Source organism: Mesoplodon densirostris, chromosome 11 (assembly GCF_025265405.1).
Source record: "Mesoplodon densirostris isolate mMesDen1 chromosome 11, mMesDen1 primary haplotype, whole genome shotgun sequence".
NCBI classification, from domain to species: domain Eukaryota; kingdom Metazoa; phylum Chordata; class Mammalia; order Artiodactyla; family Ziphiidae; genus Mesoplodon; species Mesoplodon densirostris.
In genome coordinates this window covers 99,057,777-99,082,026 of record NC_082671.1, presented here as the reverse complement: position 1 = coordinate 99,082,026, position 24,250 = coordinate 99,057,777, and the positions used below count along the sequence as shown (strand labels likewise).

General features: G+C 36.4%; 1 protein-coding gene across 1 annotated transcript in view; it reads left to right on the top strand.

The window, feature by feature from the left end:
* Positions 1-24,250, top strand: part of OTOGL (otogelin like) — a 153,278-nt gene that overhangs the window by 73,117 nt on the left and 55,911 nt on the right. The window contains exons 26-32 of the mRNA XM_060114241.1: positions 5,062-5,196; positions 10,682-10,831; positions 13,180-13,299; positions 15,931-16,047; positions 16,921-17,077; positions 17,749-17,775; positions 23,080-23,247. Of these exons, the coding sequence (XP_059970224.1) occupies positions 5,062-5,196; positions 10,682-10,831; positions 13,180-13,299; positions 15,931-16,047; positions 16,921-17,077; positions 17,749-17,775; positions 23,080-23,247 (874 nt within the window). The remainder of the gene's footprint in view (positions 1-5,061; positions 5,197-10,681; positions 10,832-13,179; positions 13,300-15,930; positions 16,048-16,920; positions 17,078-17,748; positions 17,776-23,079; positions 23,248-24,250) is intronic.

The window sequence follows — 24,250 nt, the reverse complement described above, 5'->3', positions numbered from 1 at the left end:
CTTCTGTTTGATGCTGAATGATGGTAGCAGTCTTTTTTTATTGGTGCTGCAATATAACAGTGCCATTTTATTTAGCAGGCAAGAGCCATTAAGGTTTGGCTTTTAGATTTTATAAACCTGATTTCCTATCATCACTTTAATTTTCTACTATATCCTTCTGTAAAAATGCATACATAATGTTCAGTCTCAGATTTTAATGAGACATGCCTACCTGTATATGAGAAGACATGTTGCAGGAAATGTTATTACAACATTTGGATACCTAATTAAATATCTGGGTTAAGATCTGTCATTAGGATTCATGTGGTAAAAATAAGATGTAAAGAATATTAAAATATTAAAAGTCTAAAGCTTCAAGTATATGCCTTTTTTTAAAACACCTTTATTGGAGTATAATTGCTTTACAATGGTGTGTTAGTTTCTGCTGTATAACACAGTGAATCAGCTATACATATACATATATCCCCATATCTCCTCCCTCTTTCATCTCCCTCCCACCCTCCCTATCCCACCCCTCTAGGTGGTCACAAAGCACTGAGCTGATCTCCCTGTGCTATGCAGCTGCTTCCCACTAGCTACTTATTTTACATTTGGTAGTGTATATATGTCCATGCCACTCTCTCACTTTGTCCCAGCTTACCCTTCCCCCTCCCCGTGTCCTCAAGTCCATTCTCTACGTCTGCATCTTTATTCCTGTCCTGCCCCTAGGTTCTTCAGAACCATTTTTTTTTAGATTCCATATATATGTGTTAGCATATGGTATTTGCTTTTCTGTTTCTGACTTACTTCACTCTATATGACAGACTCTAGGTCCATCCACCTCACTACAGATAACTCAGTTTCATTTCTTTTTTATGGCTGAGTAATATTCCATTGTATATATATGTGCCACATCTTCTTTATCCATTCATCTGTTGATAGACACTTAGTTTGCTTCCATGTCCTTGCTATTGTAAATAGAGCTGCAATAAACGTTGTGGTACATGACTCTTTTTGAATTATGGTTTTCTCAGTGTGTATGCCCAGTAGTGGGATTGCTGGGTTGTATGGTAGTTCTATTTTTAGTTTTTAAAGGAACCTCCATACTGTTCTCTGTAGTGGCTGTATCAATTTACATTCCCACCAGTGGTGCAAGAGGGTTCCCTTTTCTCCACACCCTCTCCAGCATGACCAACATATACTTGATAAGCCAAGAAATACTTTATTCGACCATGGAGTAATTATTTCATACCAAAGACAAATTAGTGATTAACCAATGAAACCTAATAGTCATGGTTTTAAAATATTATCATTCCAGGGCTTCCCTGGTGGCGCAGTGGTTGGGAGTCCGCCTGCCGATGCAGGGGACACGGGTTCGTGCCCCGGTCTGGGAGGATCCCACATGCCGCGGAGTTGCTGGGCCCGTGGGCCATGGCCGCTGAGCCTGCGCGTCCGGAGCCTGCGCTCCACAACGGGAGAGGCCGCAGCAGTGAGAGCCCACGTACCAAAAAAAAAAAAAAAAAAATTATCATTCCAGATAGTAAATTTCTCCACACTTGGAGATTTTCTGCTGCAATTTTAATTAATTTATTTATTTTTTAAGAATCAGCATTTCCTTTGAGAAGGATAGAATGGCTGCCAGCACCATTCATTTACTTGCTGCTTTTTTCATAGGCAAGAATCACTTCTGTGAATATTTAATTTCTTCTTCCTTGTCATGCAGCTCTCTTTCCTCCTTGTCTTGATTACAAATTCCAGACTTTGTCATTTGTAACGCATTTTTATCTGGTAACACATATCATTTAGGGGCTTCCCTGGTGGTGCAGTGGTTGAGAGTCCGCCTGCCGATGCAGGGGACACGGGTTCGTGCCCCGGTCTCGGAGGATCCCGCATGCCACGGAGCGGCTGGGTCCGTGAGCGATGGCCGCTGAGCCTGCGCGTCTGGAGCCTGTGCTCCACAACGGGAGAGGCCACGGCAGTGAGAGGCCCGCGTACGGCAAAAAAAAAAAAAAAATCATTTAGTTTTTTGGGCCCTGTGAAAGATCTAGTAATCAAATTCATAAAAATTTCCCTTTTATTTGCCAATTGGACTTTTAAAAATTAATACTTATTCAGCTTCATCTTGAAAGTATAATGTTACTTGACTCTGACATATTGAAGGAATTGTAAAGGTTTTTTTTTTCTTTTTAATCTCTGGATTGTGGAGCTTTTTTGTTTTTTAACGTGGACCACTTTTAAAGTCTTCACTGAATTTGTTACAATATCACTTCTGTTTTATGTTTTTTTTTTTGGTCACAAGGCATGTGTGGTCTTAGCTCCCTGTCTAGGGGTCAAACCTGCACCCTCTGCATTGAAAGGCAAAGTCTTAACCACTGGACCACCAGGGAAGTCCCTGGATTGTGGAGTTTTAAATGTAATCTGATTCCAGCGAATACTTACCCTATCTTTGTTGATGTTTATCAAACTTTAAAAATTCGGGCTTCTCTGGTGGCACAGTGGTTGCGAGTCTGCCTGCCGATGCAGGGGACACGGGTTCGGGCCCCGGTCTGGGAGGATCCCACATGCCGCGGAGCGGCTGGGCCCGTGAGCCATGGCCGCTGAACCTGCGCGTCCGGAGCCTGTGCTCCGCAACGGGAGAGGCCACAACAGTGAGAAGCCCGCGTACCGCAAAAAAAAAAAAAAAAAAAAGTATACCATCATTTGTTTACCTTCCCTTCCTTTTGGTTCAAATGTGAGAGATAATCTAATTGTCTAGAGTTGTCTTTTTTTGTTTTTTGTTTTTTTGCCTGCATTAAAAAGTCCCTTGGCCCATCAAAGAATGTGCTGCTTTGGGGCCATTCAGCTGTGGAACATAAACCATGGCTGCCTGAGGCTACTGTATCAGCAGGGAGTTTCTGTGGGATAGTTACCGTTAAAAGGGGCTGGGACTATGACAGGTCTTAGACTGACATAGCAAGTAAAAAAATATACTACCTTGAGAGGTGCTGACATTTTATGTTTTGGAATCACTTGGGAGAATATTCTCTATCAGTGTTTTCAGTACCTGAGCATAAAGGGTTTGAGGAATCTATGTGGCACATTGCTGTTGACCTTTTACCTCTAGCTTTGTGTTACTTACTGTGTTGCTTAGCAACTCTGTAGCATTATCTCCAAACCTAATATTAACTTGAAATATATATTGGAAACGGAAATTGGAGAAACGTGACTCTTAGGACTTGATAGTTTCAAGTTACTGTCAGCATAACATGATATTACCAGGCAGATGATACAATATAGAATATTTCTTGGCATTTCTGAACATGATATTACCAGGCAGACTATACAATATAGAATATTTCTTGGCATTTCTGAATTCATATAGACTAAAGCTAACATTGAGGCACTTTAATTAATAGTAATAGAAATGTAAGGGCAATAGGAATCCTTTCAGCCAGCTTTTCACATCCCTTAATCTAAATAACTCTTTCCAAGGGGAAGAGGAAAACAAAACCCTGAATTATATATATATTTCTTCTTTGAAAATTGTTCATAAAGGCAGAAAAATGTGGCATTATTTTTTGGGTAATACAATGCCGTAATCATCTTGATGACCCTTATTACTCTCCTTTTCAAAGTTTAGGCAATTCTTTGGAAAAGAATTGTTTAAGAAGAAGAAAAAGCTCTCGGTTCTTATGAAGTAAGGAAAATTGGGTCACAGAGGGACAAATTAATTACTCTGTCAACAGCATTCATTGAAAACCTATCCTCTAGGCACTATGTTATAGTAATTACTAATAAGACAGGAAGAATTTGGCCAAACCAAGAAATATATTGAGCTAGTGTTCATATTGTTGGTGGTATAAAAAACTAAGTATGGAGAATTTACATCAAGACCTATATGACTTCCAAACATTTAAGGACTCTTCTCACTTTGAAAATAAACACTGCCCCATATATCTAAAAATGAAAAAGATTCAGGAAATGTATGTGAGCCTTTGAAAATTGGAATTTGAGTTCAAAGAGAATTGTCACTTTCTTTTTGATGAAATTCCCACCTTCCACTAGGTAGTGGAAGGACTCAGGGCAGTGTGGCTTTAACTTTTGGGGCGATAAGGACCACTTCAAAAATTTGATGACAGTCATAGACTTTCTTCCTAGAAAAATACGGATACTCAAAAACAACATTTTACAATGAACTTCCAGAGTCTGTAGAACTATTGAAGCCCATCTATTAAACTGGGATAAAAATTAAAAACCCTGTTTCCAGAGAGAGAGTTCTTAGTGGATGGAAAGGGGAGTGGCTGAAGGAAGGTGAGGGTGAGGTAACTGGTGAAAAGGTTAGTGTGTGGGACTAAATAATAGTCTCTGGAACTAAGGATTTCCTATAACCTACAACTGAATTTTCTCCTCAACCATTACTAAACTCTTCCTAATTTCTCTGCAAGTGGCATTATAAAGGAGGGTTTTGAACTGTGTCTCTGCCCTTATTTAGCTAAGTGACTTTGGACATTCATTTAATCCTTTTTAACCTCTGTTTCTTGATCTGTAAAATGGAGATAATACATAATTCAAGAATTATCATAAGAATTAAATGAGACAATTCATGTAAAGTTGGAAGGAAGCCCTCAAATGATATGCACCATTTTACTTACTAATACAGTGTCAAAGTTTTATATTTATTGCAATTTTATCTTGTAGGCAAATAATTATTTAGCCAGAAAACTGGCTGAAAATAAAACAAAAGATGTTGTCTAAAATGAAAATATTTCTTTTAAAATTCTCCTAAGTGGCATGTCTTGTTGGGTATTTGATAAGAAGAAGCTGGTTGATAAATTTGAGCTGTAAAAATAAAATGGAAAAAAATCCTTGTTGGAACAGCATTTTAACAGGAGACATGTTTAAAGATTGAGCTATCTTAGTATACTTTTATTAAATTCTTCACATTATTAGATCAAAATGATTTTTATTTTAGAGGTAAGTTGTATTTCAATTTCAATACAATTCATTGTAAATCTTGGACTTCTTTAAGATTTGTTAATGAAAAATAAGTAAAAATTATATATAATATACATTTGTATTAATATAATATTTTTGACATTTCAGAGTACAGATGATTCAGATATATCTGTCATTGGCCAGAACAAGAAATGCTTTGACAACGATATTGTTTGTTCTAAAAGTGTTTTGATTTCAGTTGGGGACACTGAAATTTACCTGAATGATACTCCTTACAAACAGGTTAGTGAATTATTTCTTGTAAATCATTTTAACTTGCCCTAAGGATACTGAAAATAAAATAGAAACATTGTGGGGGTACTTTTCTTTATAAGTGGTTACTAGGTTTGAAATTTTTTCTTTGTCATTTTATGTAGCTTCAGTAAATCATACTTGATTTGTCTCTTTTGTTTATGCTCCACTTCTCCACTTGCTGATTCTTTCCTTGTCACCTGTTACCTGGAGTACTTCAACATTCTCCAAGCTAGACAGCTGGCCTCCAGTCTTAGTTTTTCCCCTCTGATCCATCCTGCCACCCTGCAGCCAGGGTGGTATTCCTAGAATGGAAATGTAATCTCCTGACACCCTAGTGCTTCAGAACTTTCAAGCGGCCTCCCATTGCCCTGACGTGGCCTCTCCAATCTGGCCTTTGCTGCCTCTCCTGCTGTACCTCTCATCACTTTCTGCTTCAAGCCCATGTCCCAGAAGTTGGAGCTTTTATCAGTTCTTCAAATGCTCTATATTCTTTCTCTCACCTCTGGTTCTTCGTGAATATCATTGCTCCTACCTGGATCAGCCTTTCCATTTAGCTTATTCTTATGTGATAGCTCTTATCTTATCTCCTTCAAGGAGTTCCACCTCTTGCCCTCAAGCTCCTTGTCAGGACATGCATCACACTTTAGTGAAATTACGTGTGTGGTGGCAGTGGTCCCCAACCTTTTTGGCACCAGGGACTGGACAATTTTTCCACGGACTGGGGGGTTGGGGGATGGTTTAGGGATGATTCAAGTGCATTACCTTTATTGTGCACTTTATTTCTATTATCATTACATTGTAATATATAATGAAATAATTATACAACTCGCCATATTGCAAAATCACTGGGAGTCCAGAGCTTGTTTTCACTTGCCACTCACTGATAGGATTTTGATATGAGTCTGCAAGCCATTGATTTATGATGGTCTCCGCACAGTCACACCTCTCTGCTAATGATCATCTGTACTTGCAGCCGCTCCCCAGCGCTAGCATCACTGCCTCAGATCCACCTCAGATCATCAGGCATTAGATTCTCATAAGGAGCGGGCAACCTAGATCTCTCACATGCGCAGTTCACAGTAGGGCTCACGCTCCTATGAGAATCTAATGCTGCTGCTGATCTGACAGGAGGTGGAGCTCAGGTGATAATGCAAGTGATGGAGAGCGGCTGTAAATACAGATGAAGCTTCTCTCTCTCACCCACTGCTCACCTCCTGCTGTGTGGCCTGGTTCCTAAGAGGCCACAGACCGGTACCAGTCCAAGGCCCGGGGGTTGGGGACCCTTGTATGGTGGTCTGTGTGTTTTCTATTTGTCCATGAGTTCTGTGAGAATTGAGACCACTGTCTTATTTGTTCATTCTTGTATACTTGGAGGCTGTGCAGTTTGAAAGAATGAATAAAGTTCATTCATTCATTCATTCATTTATTCATAATATCTACTTTGTACAAAGTTATGTGTTAATTATTGGGACTACAACAGTGAAAAGACACTCACTGTGCTTGCATTTAAGGAACTTATACTGAGGTGAGGGACACGTTTCAAGTAAATGAGGCTGTGCAGTGTGGTGTGCTCTGGTAGGAGTGTGTTTAGGAAAGCAGGAGAATCCCTAAGAAGAAGACCTAAGCCAACCTGGGGTGTTCAGGGTAGCTGTGAAGAGCATAGACTGGCGTCAGTTAGTCACTTAGAACCTCTGTTCCGTCACCTGCTAACTGTGTCACTTTGGGTAACTTTATTTAACCCCTCCAAGCTGCAGCTTTCCCATTTGTAAATTTGAGATGATTATGGAATCTACTTCCTAAATTCACATGAGGATTAAATGAGAGAATGAATTAAGGGAAATGGCTCTCCTCCTCTCCTCGCCCTCCTTATTTTTAATTTTTTTTATTTTTTTTGCGATATGCGGGCCTCTCACTGTTGTGACCTCTCCCGTTGCGGAACACAGCCTCCGGGCGCGCAGGCTCAGCGGCCATGGCTCACGGCATGCGGGATCTTCCCGGACCGGGGCACGAACCCATGTCCCCTGCATCAGCAGGCGGACTCTCAATCACTGCGCCACCAGGGAAGCCCCGCCCTTCCTTATTTTTGAAGGCTCAGAAGACATGCTTTGAGGGAAATGATTTGAGCTGAGTCTTAAAGGATGAGTAGGTATTAGGCAGGTGAAGAGAGAGAGTAGAAAGGCAATCAGTACAGAGGAACAGTCATGTTGAAAGGAACAGGGTTCAAAGATAAAATGGCACGTTTGGAGAACTTCAAGCAGTTTCGTTTGGTCGATGTGGATGGGGATAGTGGAGGGAGGGTGAGGCAAAGAGATTCAGGGAGGAGTGTCCAGATTGACTTTCATGCAGGAAGCTTGGGGACAAGGGCAGTAGACAAGGAGGCTGTGTAATGTAATATTTGAACTTACTCTACAAGGAAGAAATTTTGGAATTAAGTGACATGATGTGACATATGGCCTTTATAAAGTGGCCTATTTTTGAGTTTTTAGACTAGTGTTTCTCAGTTTGGTTTGCAAAACTTCTGCATTAGAATCATCTAGAATACTTATTATAAGAGCTGGTTCCCTGGACTCCACCTCAGGAATTAGAATGGCTGAAGTTGATGACAATCAGTATATCAATGGTTCCACAAATTCTGCACACTGAAGTTTGAGAATCGGTGCCATAGATCTTAGCTCATGTCTCAGTAAGAAATGTTGAGACCAACCAGGCAGCAATCAAGATTTGAGCAAAACAGAGTTTGTACAAGTCATGCTAACATCTTTTTGAAGTAGTTACTGCAGTTTGGTGTAGCCATCAGCTGGATATTCATTTCTAGGTGAAGGTTCTCTCTAAGAGAAAGGGTGTGTTAAGAAAAAGAAAAACTGAAGAGAAAATAGTAAATGCTCTTATAAAGACTGTTTGACACATTTTTGAAATGGTAATTGCAGTTCTGTGTAATGTTCGTCTTCCAATTCTCACCTGAATGCAGGTGCTGATGAATCTCCTTCATATCAGTTGTGAAGTATAAAGTAAGATGAAGAAAAATCATGAAGATAGTTTGACCCTAACAAATCTCTGGCTAATATTTTTTCTTGAGCATCAAAATTGAAAATAAGTACCATTTGTTTTATGGCAGATGGATTGCTCATTCAGGGGAAAGAAAAAAACCTGTTATTTTTTCAATAAATATACCACTCTAATTTTATCAACTATGTAGCATATAAACATTTTATGAGTTTAAGCTGTATTTTAAAAGTTTTAATTCTCTGCTTTTTATAACTTACTTTTTCTAACATCGCTAGAGTTTATTTAAAGTGCAATAATTCTCCCCTGAAGTGGAGGTCCAATTCATAATACCTCAACCTTATAAGGAGAAACATCTTTACTTCCTAATCTGAAAAGTAAGGAGTGAGTATACCATCTCCTTTTGACCATTGTTCTCTTGTAGCAAGCTGCCTTGTCTAATAAAAATGAAGGATTTAGCTCTACAGGCAGATAGAGAGGATGTGCTTTTACATCAGGATAACTAATACAAAACCAACCTGAAGGAAGTCCAATGATCTTATCCAAAAATTTATTTCATGTTCCAGTGATATGTCAACCAGTCTGAGGGAAGTTTAATAGGAAAATACATGAAAAAAGTATTTCATGGATTGAAAAGGAGCTACAAGCTACAACATTTCACTTACTTACTTTGATTATTGCTGTTCAGGCTGGAAGCTGAGAACTAAGAACAGGCCAGTGCAGGAAGGTGTTAAAAATATATGTTACCCTTGATCTAGAAGCTGCAGATACTGCCATGAACTTGACAAAGTGCATCCTTCTAGGAGCTAACGTTCATATAGGGGGGAAGAGAGATAATAATGCCAAAGACAAATCAGATAATAGAAAGGTCCTTAAAAGTGTAATCAAAATGATAAAAATAGGTTCTATGGCAGAGGGTGATATGGGGGCCTGACAGGCTACACATTTTATGGGCCTAGTGAAAAATGAAAATGTAGAGCCCTTGATCAAACAGGGAAAATTTTTTTCCTTTGTTTTTTAGTCTTTCTTTACCTGCATAGTGTTTTTTCTTTATTATTTAATGCCTTGCTCACTTAGACACAGGGTACTTCCAGGTTGAGTGCAGACCCTCACAGGTACTGAGGGCATTGCCCTATAACTCCAACTTGGCACTTGGAAGTAGAAGGAAATGAGATTAGGTAGAGTCCATTAACAATTCATACTGTCCTATACAATATACCGAGCGCTTATAAGTATGACCTTGATCTAGGAGACTGAAAACTCCTTATGGATGTGACTGAGTTTATTTAATTTGCCCTATGAAATACTTATAAAACGGTACACTCTAGTACAGTGTATCCAAACTATGCTTTTGTTCTTACTTGGGGGAGAAAAATAACCAAAGGACTTCATATCTCCTTCACAATTTTTATTTTGCTTCTGGTTAAATTTGTTTTATTTACTTTGACTTAACCATGTACTTTTAAAGTTATTATGTGAGTTAATTTCAATGCCAGATTCAGCATAATCTTTTATAGGGTATAGCCCTTGCCCATAAAGAACATTGCATATTCTCACTTTAGGTTAAAGGTACTCTAAATTTTCCCAGTGGGTTCCATCTCTAGTTTCTCCCTACTATTATCCTTTCTAGCACACACGTTATTTTCTTTTAATATACAAACATGGTCTGTCATTTTACTATTCAAAAGCCTTTATCGAGGACATTTTGCACATGGAATAACAGCCATTGATTGTGATGGGTAACTTGATGGCAAAGGGTCTCAGACTATGCTTGTCATGGAATCCATGCTGTAGCTCTCTGGTGCTCTCCTTAGTACTGAACAAATCTTAAACTTCCTGCCCCTAAGCCTTTATTCAAACTGATTCCGTTTTCTTGGGATGATTTCTTCCTCATTCTCTTTTCCAGCCCTTTATATCTTCCTATCATGGCCTCTTACATATCAGTAATATATGTTCCACCTCTTGCAAAGAGCCTTCCTAAGTTCCTTTTATGGAAATTCATCTCCCTGTCCTCCTTAACACCTCTTTCTCTCTATAGACACACACACACACACACACACACACACTCTATGCTTTTGTTTTTCAATTATTCAGGTGAAGTCATACATTTTTAGTACTCAATCATATTTATTCACCATCAGTATAGAATTTCTGGGTCAGCAGGTATATCCCCCTAAAGTACTCTATGTCCACGCCTTGTTTGTGCTCTTCTCTATAACTGAAATACCTTTTTCCCTTTGCTCATTTATCCATGTTGAGCCTATCTACCAGTTTGTATCTTGTTACCAATTTTATGATTTTCCTATTTTATGCACTTGTTCCATCTTTCACTACCAAATTCAAGAAAGACAGGGCTAAGCAAAAATACTAGTACATAGATAATTATTGATGGATATTAATTAATGTTTACATTCTGGTGAGAAAACAAGAAATTCATTTTTTTCTTTATTATGCTTTTTCTTTTTTGAAGAAACGATCAGGTTTTTTTCTGGAAAGTAAACCAACATACCAGCTTTGGAAGGCAGGGTACTACATGGTAGTATACTTTCCAGAGAAAGACATCACTATTCTTTGGGATAGAAAGACAACCATCCATATCAAAGTTGGCCCACAGTGGAGGGTAAGTCAGCCTATATGGTAGGTCAATCCAAATGAGATGCAAAAGATGAAATTACATTTACCTTTTTGATGTTTTACAGAAATAAAATGATTGATGTTTTCCTTTAAGAAATAAGTTACATTTTCAGAATTACTAACTCAGACCCGAGAGAAGAACAACTTTACCAAGTGCTGTATACAGTTCTTTTTTACTTCAACCTTACAGTATCCAGTTTTCCAAAGTTACTTAGGTCAGGTTCTTTTTCTCCCATTCCCTGAAGCATGGTTATTTGATATGTTTGTAGTAGAGTTAGATTCATTTATTATAGTTTGCATTCCATCTTTTCCTCCATATTCTGGATATTTTTTAAGTTTACATACAGTAAAATTCTAAAAAAAATGTAAAATAATTTACTTTTGTGGGCTGCAGTTCTGTGGATTTTAACAAATGCATGGAGTTGTGTATCCACCACCACAGTTCTAGATAGAACAGATCCATCAATTCCCAAATTTCTCACATGTTGCCTCTTTATTGTCAACTCCTACTTCCAACCCCTCACCTTTGGCAACCATTGATCTATTTTCCATCTGCATAGTTTGGCCTTTGCTGGATACAGTAGAAATGAAATCATGCAATCTATAGCCTTTTGGGTCTGGCTTCTTTGACTTGGCAAAATACATTCAAGATTCATCCATATTATTGAATGAATGAATTGTTTGTTCCTATACACTGCTAAGTGGTACTCTGTTGTATGGATGTATTAGTTTGTATTATCCATTAATGGTTGAAGATTCAATCTGGGTTGTTTATAATTTTTGTCAATTTATATTTTACATTGTTTTAATTATTGTTTACTGTTAAATATTGTACTAGATATTATTAAATATTTTTATTATTTTAGATATTTACAATTTTATTAAACATTTTAAGTTTATATGTTAAGGTTGTTTTTGAAACGTTGATATAGTTTTAAAAATCCACCTTATCTGAAATTGAAATTGAGACTCATGGATATAATCTGTGGCAAGTTAGGGAAAAATGGGGATAGTAATAACAAATTCTTATAAAACTGGAAAATATACATATTTTAAAATATTTAAAAATGTTATAAACTTAAGATATGATTGTATATTGAAGTCATTTTCTTTCAGCCCTAAGCAAAATAAAGCCCCAAAATCTATTCCTAGATGTTTGCTGCCATCTTGCATTTCTTTGATGAAGATGAAGTAATTTAGTCATTGCCATACTTCTTCAGCTATGCTTTCTGCCATTGTCTACTATGTATCCTCCCTTCCTTACTTTTTGAAAACAAATTAACAATTTATTCTTCTACATCTTCCCTTACTTTTACTGCTGCCTTAAATTTTGTGGTGAGCAGCAGTGGAAGAGGCCACTGTCTTTGAATAGGTATTGCAGCTTCTGAGAGCAGAGGCAGCATGGTAAGCAGTGGCCATGGCAGTTGCAATGCCAAGGTTATCGTCAGCTTTGCTGGAGGCATGGGCAGCCAACTTTATTAACAAAGGGCTGCGTTCCATTCTTCAGTACATGAGGAGAGAGGTCAGTTTGTTTAATTCCAAAGCTTAAGGAGGATTTTCATTGCTTTTGGAATCTAATTCTTCCCTGTACTTTTAATCCACCTCCCTCCCCAAGAGAAAAGTTTTCCACATTATTTGAGAAAATGCAGTGGACATTGTTGATGTGGATAATCCATATGGCACTTGCAGTAACCACTGCATAACCCATAACAAACTTTATAAGAATTAGGTAAGATGTGGATTTCATTTATTGTGTCTCATGGTGGCATGATATATGAATATAGAGTTAACTTTTTCTTTAAAAGTTATGCTTTGATTGTTTTGGCTTTTCAAAGTATGACCTAAAGAAAGATAAATTATTTCTATGGTTTCATCATTTATAGTCTTAGAAAACCTTAAACATAACAGGAAGTGGGTCTTTCATCATTAAAATGTAAATATGTAAATATACACAGAATATGTATATATACACATATTTGTATATACACACTCAGACATATACTGTAATGTTTGTATTATACTTGTACAAATACTGTAGTGTTTGTATTATACTTTTCCAAGTTACTTATATTATTAGTTATATCAATGCTAAGACAATGGTAGGTGTGAATAGATAAAATTTGGGGGATGGAAAAACATTTTTGAGAATCTAAAATAACTGTTAATTATAATTAAATAGACATGAAATTCCACCTTCTTGAAACATTTTTTAAATGGTTATTGTGGAAATTCTTAAAATGTCTATTTTAAATCTCTTGAAAATTTCAGTGAATATTAGTCCTTAAATGTTAAAATGAATATAGAATATTTCATGATAATTTTCTTTTACTTTAGAACAAATTATCAGGATTATGTGGAAACTTTGACAAATGTACTTCAAATGATATGACCACATCCAATAACTTAGAAGTGAGAAATGCCCAGGTATTTGGAGATAGCTGGGCATTAGGACAGGTAAGTGGAATATATGTATTTTAGAACTAAACAAATATTTTTTGTTGTATTTATCCACTAAAACATTTTATCCTTACAGAAAAATTTATTTAGGTAATACTATTTTATGTAATATTTGTGCAGTAATTCATAGTTGACAAACTCAAACTACTTTCACGTTTAATTTCTCATGTAATCCTGTGACAGTCTTGTAATGTAAAGGGTGTTGACTCCATATTATAGATGAAGAAATTGAGACTCAGGAAGGTTAAACGACTTGTCTAATATTATATATCCAGAAAGCCGCAGGAGTGACTTTCAAATTCACATCTTCTAATCTCATGCTTTTCCTTTCACTGCAAAATTCTCTTTCAGTGTATTTGTATTTCTAATGATGTATCTTTTGTCAACTCAAGGTAATGAATAAATGAAGGCAGTATTTCTTAACATTTGCTCTCCAGACATGGCTGGATGTGGGATGGGGAGGGGTAGGGAGTGGATTTGTGGCCAACTTACCTTTCGGAGCAGTTAGAATAAATTAAGTCAGGCATATTTTTTTTTTGAAGGATTTCTTGAGGCATTATATTCCTCTAAGGGAGGGATGTATTTGAAGAGATTCCCGAACTTACTGACACAGAACTTACGTTTTTGTGTATTAGTTATCAAGGAAATAGTTTTCTATGGGATACAATCTGAGAAATGCTGAACTAACTCAGAAAACAGTCAAACTGGAAATTTGTTCTACTCTTTTCTTCTACATTTTTTTAACCTATTTTTTTTCTAACTGAAAGTAGTGTCTGCAACTACAATTTCCTGGTTGGCTACTGTTTGGTTAGTTGCCTTACTATTTTGCCTAATTTACTAATATATCTAAATTTTTTTATAAAAGTAAAAGGGGATTGGGGTTAAACATTCATTCAATTTAGTAAAATTTAAGCAGTATATTTCATTGTGGTCTACGTTGGAAAGTATAAAGATTTTGTTTTTTAAAATATAAAATGAATTAAGGAATACCTAATTTATAATAATACTAAATATTTGGACTCATCAAAGGATTTTAGACTCATTAATACCTAATGGACAAAGCTGAAAATAAAAAAAAATTCATTCAGTAAGTTCTATTTAGCACTTAATATTTTCCAGGATATATGAACACATAATATTATTAAAACATAGCCACTGCCCTTAGGAATTTAGAGTCTAGTTTAGCAGACGAGGTAGAAAAACTTAACAATGGAAATATGAGACAGGTGCTGGATAGAGGTGTATACAACATGGAGTTCGTGATGGTCAAAGGAAGCTTCCCCAAGAAGGTGCCATTGAGCTGACTCCTACAAGACTCATAAGAGCTATACAAGTGAAGATGATGGGAAAGAGTGCAGCAGCAAAGGAGGGAGCATCCCTTTAGAACGTGTCAGGAAGACTGGAGTGAGTATGGTGCCTAACAGAATTTTAAGAAGTTCAATATGGCTGTGGTGGAAGGTTTGAAGTAGGGAATGGCTAGAATGCAAAATATAAAGCTGCAAGATATGTGTGCTAGGATCTGGACTCGAAGGCCCTAAATTAGTTAGGCTCTTATAATCCAGCTAAGAAATGTTAAATCAGTGAAGATTTAGAAAACTATCTAAATCTGAGAGACATCTGAAACATCAGCATCTGTTGAAAGGACTGCATAAGAAAAGATGAATTTGGAGAATTCAAGAATGCCTCCGATTGTCCTGGCTTATTGCATAGACACTGGTGCTCTTCCAGGAGACAGGGCACAGAGGAAAGTAGGTGGTAGGGGACAGTGGGGACAGGACAATGGTGTAAGATAAGTACATTTTAGAATGTGTTGAGACAGAAGTGACAGAGATATTTATGTGGAAATGTCCCAATTTTTGAGATCTCAGAAGAGATATGGGCTGGAAATATGGATTTGGTAGTTACTCTCATATTCAGGTTGCTGAAGCCATGAGAAGTGTATAGGATGAAAAAAATAGAGATTTGAAGATCAAGTCTTGCAGAGAAGGGAGGTGGAAGGAGGATGAGGAGTGGCAGCAAATGAACTATAGGAGGAAACCCCGCAGAAAATGGTGCCCCGAGAAACACATGAGAGACATGTAAGAAGGGTAAAGTATGAAACAGAATCAAAGACAGCAAAAGGGCAAGTGAGATGAAGACGGAAGAATTGCCTTTATTTTTAGTAACGAGATCAGTGATGGCCTTCTCCAGGCCGGTTTCAGGGAGGTGGATTAGAAGAGGCAGAGACCGAATTGTTTAGTATATGGGAGGTGAGCCTGTAGACACTTGAGTGTGTGCAACTCCTCAGAGGATGGCTTGTGACAGAAATGAAGGATGAGAAAATTAAAGGAAAGAGAATAATTTGCTTAGGCAATTTTTTTAGTCATGTAATGCAACACTTGACAGTTTAAAAATGATTTACCTTCACTCTCTAATACTTTCATGATTTTAATAGTAAATTTAGTTGCTTTCAAAAATAATATATACTATTAACACTGAGTTGGCTGAGCACAGGTGCTTTAGGTAAAGTCTGTCTAAAAGAATGAGAATATATTAGATATGATTGTGGTGGATGAAGTCAGATTAGGTCACTCTGGTTTCAGCTTCAGAAATCACCCCTTAAAAACATTTTTTTCTCTTTTTCCACAGTGTGAAACCCCAAGTGAATCATTTAAACCCTGTGAGGCACATCAAAACAAATTTCCTTATGCCAAGAAAGAATGCTCCATTTTGTACAGTGATGTTTTTGCTCCTTGTCACAATGTGGTAAATGAACGCTTTACTAAACTTTCCAATTTAAACAAGTACTGCTGTATCTATAATATTGAGATGAACAGGACAAATAATTTAGCTACCCATTGGCTTTTCAGGAATACTACCTAACCCTTGTTAGGAAGACAAATTTGGTAGTTTGTTTTTCTGTGGCACTGACACATTTAGTTGATTTACATTCTTCCTGACTCCATCTTATTTAACAGCGTATATAATGCTTGTTAATGATCTGTTTCAGTTTATGAAACATTTTTTACGTCCATCCTCAAAGCCATAAATGACTGATCAAAGCCATAAATTCTTATTTCTCTTCAGAGGACACTACCAAATGGGCATTCTTCTCCTTAACCCAAAGTATAGTTTAAAAGTATTATTAGTGACACATTTAAAATGGTTTTAGAAGCACATCCCAAGATTGAATGTAATTTATTTAGAAATGTAACTTTTTAAATGTCTTTCCAACATAATAATTTTAGGTTCCAATAGAAGTTTTAAAAATAGTTTAAGATATTATTAAAAACTGAGCAAAAGTACATTTGTAAGTAGAACATTCTTTTAGTGCCATGCGAATATGCCAATAAAGAAACAATGAGCTTCTACAGATATTAATCTGTTGTATTGCAGATGTCGAAGTTATATTTGTTAGTCCCGTTACCTATGTTGCTAGTTCTTTGATCTTACATTTGCCTAATAAATTCCTATGGATGAATAGAAGTTTGAGATATTGAGAACTCTCTAGGTGGCAGTGTTAAGCTGATAATAGCAAATTTTGAAAATCTACCAGTTAGTTTTCTTTTAGAAGGTTGAATTTTAATCAGCTGTAGTTAGTACTTTTTGAAATTAATTTATCTTTCACTTCATTTTCAGATTGATGTTACTTCTTTTGCCAAAAATTGTCATGAAGACACGTGTAACTGTAACCTTGGTGGGGATTGTGAATGTTTATGCACAAGTGTAGCAGCGTATGCATACAAATGTTGTCAGGAAGGGGTTTCTGTTCACTGGAGATCATCTACTATTTGTTGTGAGTATCCTCTCCGGGCATCACCACTAGGTGGGAACCTTATGAAGAGATTCATATTGTCTTGTCTTAGAAGCGATGCCATGGACTCATGGAAATAGAATATCTTTAGGATGAGTAAATTTTATATTCTTTTGACAATGAGATAAATTGTAGTATAGCTAAAGGATTTATAAAAGAAACTTTGAAGTAAGTTTTTCTGTTCTGTGTTAGACTGTTATGACTGTAACATTTGAACTACAAATTATTTATTTACATACCATCTTCAGAGATACTGTTTTGACTATTTCTCTTATGGCTATGAAATTCCACTGTTCCAATGATAAGAGACGTAGTTTTAAAAGCATCATTTTGAATTTGCGTTCAGATTTGACTCTAAACTTTTCATTTACTTGTGTAGATAGTAAGTCATCTGATGAACACCTTATGATTTTAACACTTTCAGTGGACATCTATAAATTGGCAGATATATTTGCCTACCTATAAAAGAATCTCAGGAAACTTAATGAATTATTACGGAGCACTCTGAAAGAATCCTCTTTGCTCAGAGAAAACTCCCAAATGATGTCATTCTGAGTTCTTTCACTTTGTCATTGATAAACCATACCTTGCATATATTCAGATAAGTGGTGAGATCCTTATTTAGTTTAACATTTCTTCTTTTTTCCTTTCAGCACTCGATTGTGAATATTACAATGAAGGTATGTGACATTTAAAGAATATCACTCTAGTATTCTATTAAATATATCTTCAGATTCAAAGTTCTTGAACAAGTTTGCTGGGAACAAGGTATGAAGAGTTCATAATTTGGCATACAGTTAACCCTTGAACAAGGAGGGGGCTAGGGGTGCCAACCCTCTGTGCAGTTGAAAATCCATGTATGGCTGTGTAGAGAGGGAAAGATGATTTTCAGGAGAAGAGGATACAATCTGAAGGTAGGAAGTTGGGAACATATACATTTAGGGAATGGCAAGTGGGCCAGGAAGGATGAGAGACGTAAGAAGGAAACTGAGGTAGAGCTGAGTCCCCTGGGCTGAGTCTCAGGACAGTTTCCAGGACTTTCTGAATGGAGATTTAGTGGTCTTCTAATAACGCACTACCTTTGCTGGGAACCAAAAGCTATAGTGTGGTCGTCATTAACTGCAGCTGAAGTCAGATCTGGATTAGAGTCCAGTCTCTGTCACGTATAAACACTGAGAACCTGGTTAAGTCATTTAAGTTTAATTTTTTGTTTATTTATTTCTATGTTTGTTGTGAGCTTAAATGAGACACTGTGTCACCTGTACTGCTGGAACAAAATAAACCCTTATTAAATGGTGCTGTTATGATAACTAAAAAAAAAAAAAGAAAATCCATGTATGGTTTATACTCACCCTGTGTATCTGCAATTCTGCATCTTCAGGTGCAACCAACCATGGACTGTGTAGTACTGTAGTATTTACTCTTGAAACAAATCTGCGTATAAGTGGACTTGCACAGTTCAAACCCATGTTGTTCAAGTGCCAACTGTATGACTCAATGAAAGCCATTGCCTTCTAAAATGTATCTAAATTTCTAAGTATTTGTGCTAAAATTTATTCCCTGTAAAATAAAAGTGTTGTAACTAAGTTCTCAGCACCTAGGAGGCTCTCAGTAGTTTCTGAATAACATGAATGAATGAATGAGTAAAGCTAGCTAATTTTTTAGGTAAAAAGGATGAAAGATATATACCAAATGCATACCTTTTACCATTATGAATAAATATGGACATTATTCACACTTTTTTTTTTTTTTTTTTTTTTTGCCGTACGCGGGCCTCTCACTGTTGTGGCCTCTCCCGTTGCGGAGCACAGGCTCCGGACGCGCAGGCCCAGCGGCCATGGCTCACGGGCCCAGCCGCTCCGCGGCATATGGGATCCTCCCAGACCAGGGCACGAACCCGTATCCCCTGCATCGGCAGGCGGACTCTCAACCACTGCGCCACCAGGGAGGCCCTATTCACACTTTTATTATGTTGTGGAAATCAAAGAAACAAACTATAATATAGGAATTTATTTAGCCATCATTTTAGGCAAAATAATTATTTATATCTTATCAGAATGAGAACTTATTGATTTAGTAATAATGAAAATCTCCTAGTCTCCCAAGCATTCAGATTTGCAATGGGAAGTCTAAGAGGAGGTGCTGCCTAAAGCTAAGGCATAGATGTAAGAGACAGAGAATTATATCCTCATTGAAAATGCCAGACATGAGCAGAATTGAAGCCTGCTTTTTGTCAAACCTATTTAATGAGGAAGGTGTAGCCACTTAAACCTAATTCAGACAAATAAGATGATCCAGGGAAGTGTCCATTTTGACAGTAACTGGACAAAAACCCATGATGAGTAGGTTAGAGTAATAGTTACAGGAAAGCTGATCCATTAAAGAAAAAAACCAAACAACCAATGCAAAGTATTTTCCATGACTTATTGAGCCAGGAAGAAATCTGTCGGCTGTAAAAGTACAAAGAAAGCCAGAAAATTTTAGTAAAATAGAGATGATGAATTAAAAAGAAAATGGACATTTTAGTCTTTGGTTTTTTCTGTTATATCTTTGGAAGTTTGAAAAGGAAAAAAATCCCACATTAAAAAAATTCTGTGTTTGTTAAAGAAAATCTAAACCAAACATATTTCCCACACCACACCCACTCCACATCAATCCTTTGGATTCCATGCTTGAGATGAGAATGATTGCCTAATATTAAGCACCTAATAATAAAAATGGCTTTTGTTGTGTTAACTATACCTGTATCATATAATTTAAGCTTCAAAATATGCCTGAAAGACATAACATTATTATTATCATTATTAACACTTACAAAGGAGGAAATTGAGGCATAGGTGAATTAAATAACTTGGTCAAAGTCGTTTAGCCAAAATGTGGTAAATCGATTTATAAACAATCTAAGTTCAGAACCCACGAGCTTGATCTCCATGCTACACTGCCTAGTTATGGTTAGCACATCCTACTCTAGGAATGATCACTGCACATCGTTATCATATGCTCTACACGACGTACACAGACAGCAAGTTGAGAAAACGCTCCAATAACTTCCTTGCTTAAGAATTCCTTTCTCACACAGTTCTGCTGTGAAAATCTCCATCTGTGCCTTTGTACTTTCTGGCGTTCCTTCTGCAGGCCCTTGGAAACAGAAGCAGAATTTTCTATGAATATTGAATTTCTACCTCTTGCTGCTTGGTACATTTTGCTTTCTGTCAATAAGTCTGCTGCACTTCTACCGATGGTTTGTTTCCCTAATGTGTTACAAGATTCTTCAAACCAGTTCTTCTAGTTTCATTTGTGATACTGTATTGGTAGTATTCAGAGGGTGAACACGGGGCGTTCGGCCTTCATGAGACCCACGAGTGACAGAGATTCTGTTTCCTATGATCAAAGTAATAGGGAACAGAGTCAACCTGCCAAGGAGAGGAAGAGTTGTGAAAGTAATGTGATCAAGGTAGATAATTGAAGGGGAATAAAGAATTGTGGAAGTTGTTGATAGTAATAAAAAGAAAAAAGTTTTAAATGAGTATTCTTAATTTGTTTCATCTCAAATAATTTCACAACTACTGTAAACTTACCTAGTCTTCTTTGGACATTCATAGCGGGCATTTTTCTCTGGACACTATGTTATTAAAATACTTAAATTATTCAAAGCAAATGCAGAGATAAATGATTGTGATTCTGTAGGAGGAAAAATTTTTTTAAAGTAAAATTCAGAGGTTACTACTGAGATAAGTTCAATAATCCTTCACACAATGACTGTCTCTAGTATCTTCATTTTTATGGCATTTGCTAAAAATATAAAGGTTCTATTTCTGTAGGGAGTTAAGACTTCAAGATCCTGCTAAAAATTGTTGTGCAAGTTTTGAGTTCAGAGTGATTTTGTTAGATCAGATATTCTTAATACTGTGCTTAAATAATAACTACAGGAAATGATTGCTTTTAGTAGACAGTGAAATTATAATTCTCCCTGCAGAAAATTAATGATAAAGTCAGTGACTTTTGTCCCTCAATTGCTAGTGAAAATGCAGGAAAACAATTCAGACACAAGATATCCATCAACTGGGAATCAATTCAGGAGCTTTCGATTTTTATACAAATGGATTTCTCAGATGACAGTTGTCTCTTCAGGTTGCTGTAGGAAGGTACTTGTGCAGTAGGGGAGAGAATATTTTGTTTAGTGGTCTATCTCCTTTCTCCTGTTCTTCTCTTGGACATCTGTGAGGGTGCTTGAAGCCCACAAGCTGTAGTTGTATATGTCATCTTCATTTTGAATTGAATCTCATGATTTACATGTTTATATACCTATTTGTACATTATTTACATATTCACACAAATCTAAACTGGTGTATATTTTCATCTTGGAAGTTTGTGTTGCTCTTGTCTTCCCTAGAAAATGAGCTAGTAGGTGGTGGAAACTGATGATATAGTTTTCTTGGGTGTTGTAGACTTCGGCTCATAGAGAAACTGTGCAGGGTATATATTTGTAACAGTGGTGGGGAGTCCATTGCTGCCAGGCTCATAGCGAAATTCTTCACTGCATCTGCTCAGTTCCATCTAGGTGTGGGGGGTAGAGGTTTTCAAAGCTCCATGTGCACTCAGGGTGTCTGAGTCCCTCCTAAAACTCCTTCCCCATGGCTTAGAAGTGTCCCTAGCTGCTCAGTGGTGAAGTGTCTCAGCTGATGAGTCAGTGGATGGGACAGCACTTAAAGATTCATCCTATAATCCCTACCTTCTCCTGTTCCTCATGATGGAAATTTTGGTTCTTGCTCTCCTTCCTGTTTGGGAGACTTTGTAACCCTCTAATCCAATTATCTTCTCCCCTTCTCTTAGGCTTTGTCTTCATCCTGAAAGGGAAAAAACTCAGGTTGTGGGTTTCTTTGAATTTTTTTCCATCTGTCTTAAGAGTAGGCTGGGAAAGGAAAACTGTCCTTGAGATAAAAATTGGAGAAAAGAGGAAAAGTGAAATTCACTGAGAGCAACCAGATTGTTCTTTTCTGAAACCACCTATTGCACCTATATTAGCATTTTACATAACCTACAACGTAAATATCTACATATATCTGTAAAAGTACACAGCTAATAATTATGTAATTTAGATAATTCAGAAGAAACCTCAAAGTTTTATAGTACCTCACTTATTTTAAAACATTAAACGTCATAGAGATTGGGTTGAAGGTAAACTGACATTATTATCATAAAACTTAACGCATCAATTTATTTTTAATATCAGTGAATTTTAAAATTAATTTATATAGTTTTCTTTATAAGATGAAGTTTGTAGGAATACTACTTTGTTCAGGTTTGGTTCTACACTAAGTAGTTTTTTTACTATAGTATATAATTTTCACTTTATATGAAACCATTGGGTGTATGGAAATGACAGCATAAGTAAAATGACATTTGACTTCTCTGTTCAGCATCATCTTATTTTCTTCTTTATAGACATACCTCACTGATGAAATTCAGTAATCCCCCAAACAGTAAAATATTGTATATCATGTCAGTGAATTTTGTGTTAATGTAATGCAACCTATTAAGGAGAGATGATTTTTAGAAGACTATCAAAATACCTTACCATTGATAGAACTAATCTTAAGTTTATTGAGAGTAGATTAGTCTTGGAATATTAGAGTGAAAGGTTACCTAGACAAACATCTTCAAATAGGTGAGAAAATTTGAGGTCTAGAAAGCTTAAGTCAACCTTTTATCCATCACCACTAGGTATACATGTACATATACATATACACATACGCAGTCATGTATATATATATTCTAAACTGCATATTCTACATATGTATATATTCCAAATCAATATAATATATTCTTTTTGAAAAGAGTTGTTATTTTGTTACTGATGAATGTTTAAATGCTCAATAATTTTCGGAGTATTTTTTGGTATTAGAATTTATTCCATTGAAATGACAGCTTGAAATGTAAAAATCCTGTGCCAACTTATAATTCTCTCATTTGCATTTAACTAGGGCTTGGAGAAGGACCATATATGCTGGCAAGTTATGGGAAGACTGGCCTTATCCTGGGGGCCAATATGACCAGTAGAAGCATTTTCTCTCTGCCAAGAAGTAGTATTCATGGCAATTTATTTTTTAATTTTATGATCACTCCAGGCCTTTTCAAAGAGAAGGCATCATGTAAGTATAATTTCCAACTGAAAGTAAGAATTTAGTTTTCCATTGACCTTTTTTCATTTATTCATGCAGTAAATATTAATTGGGGAATCTAATATGTTTATGACATTTTTCTAGGTGCTCTAAAGGATTTGAAATAAAATAAGACACTGGTATACGAACTAGCTCTCTCTTTTGTATATAAAATCATTTCTTTGTTTATCTATTGGCATATATAGATGCAATTAGAATTACAATTGTTTGGTTGAGTTTTTGGTCCCAAATAAAGCACAGCTTCAGTTTTCATAGCATTAATCACAGAACTGAATTTGAAATTTTTGAAAAACAGTCTGCTGATAATTAACATGTGAAAGATTTTCATGCCAGATTAAAATAAAAGAAAAAAAGTTGTGATTTAATATCAAGCAAGTTAAATTAAGACCATAAATCAAAGTCTAGATAGTCATTGAGATGGTCTGTTTTTCTTACGTGGCCTTGTCTGTCGTGGTACCTGGCACCACATTTACTGGTTTGCCTCTGTAGATCTATACTGGTCGTATCCACTTGGCACCTGTTCTGCCTGGTGGTTAGTGTCCCCTTCTGATCCATGATGTTCAGGCTATATTGTTACTATTCTTACCCTGCTTAGAACCATGCATGGTGTGTTCTGTAAACTTAGGAAATATTTATTGAATGAATGAATCCGACTTAAGTTTCACTTATTCAGAGAAATCTCCTGATTTTCCAGTTAAAATAAATTGCTCCATTCTTGTAAAAAGAGCTCCTTTAATTCTTTTTAATCTGTGTAAACACCTATCACAGTCTAAAGTTCTAATTTATATATTAGTTATATATTTTTTCTCTTATAAAAATATCTTTTATTTTTCTTTGCATCTTCCAGTGCTCAGTAGAGGGGTTTGTAAGTTTTAGGACACAGTAAATGCCTTTGGAATCGTTTATTGGATTTGAGAGAGCTCTTCATTGTATGATTTACAAAAATTAATTTTTTAATAGAAAAATCCTAGTA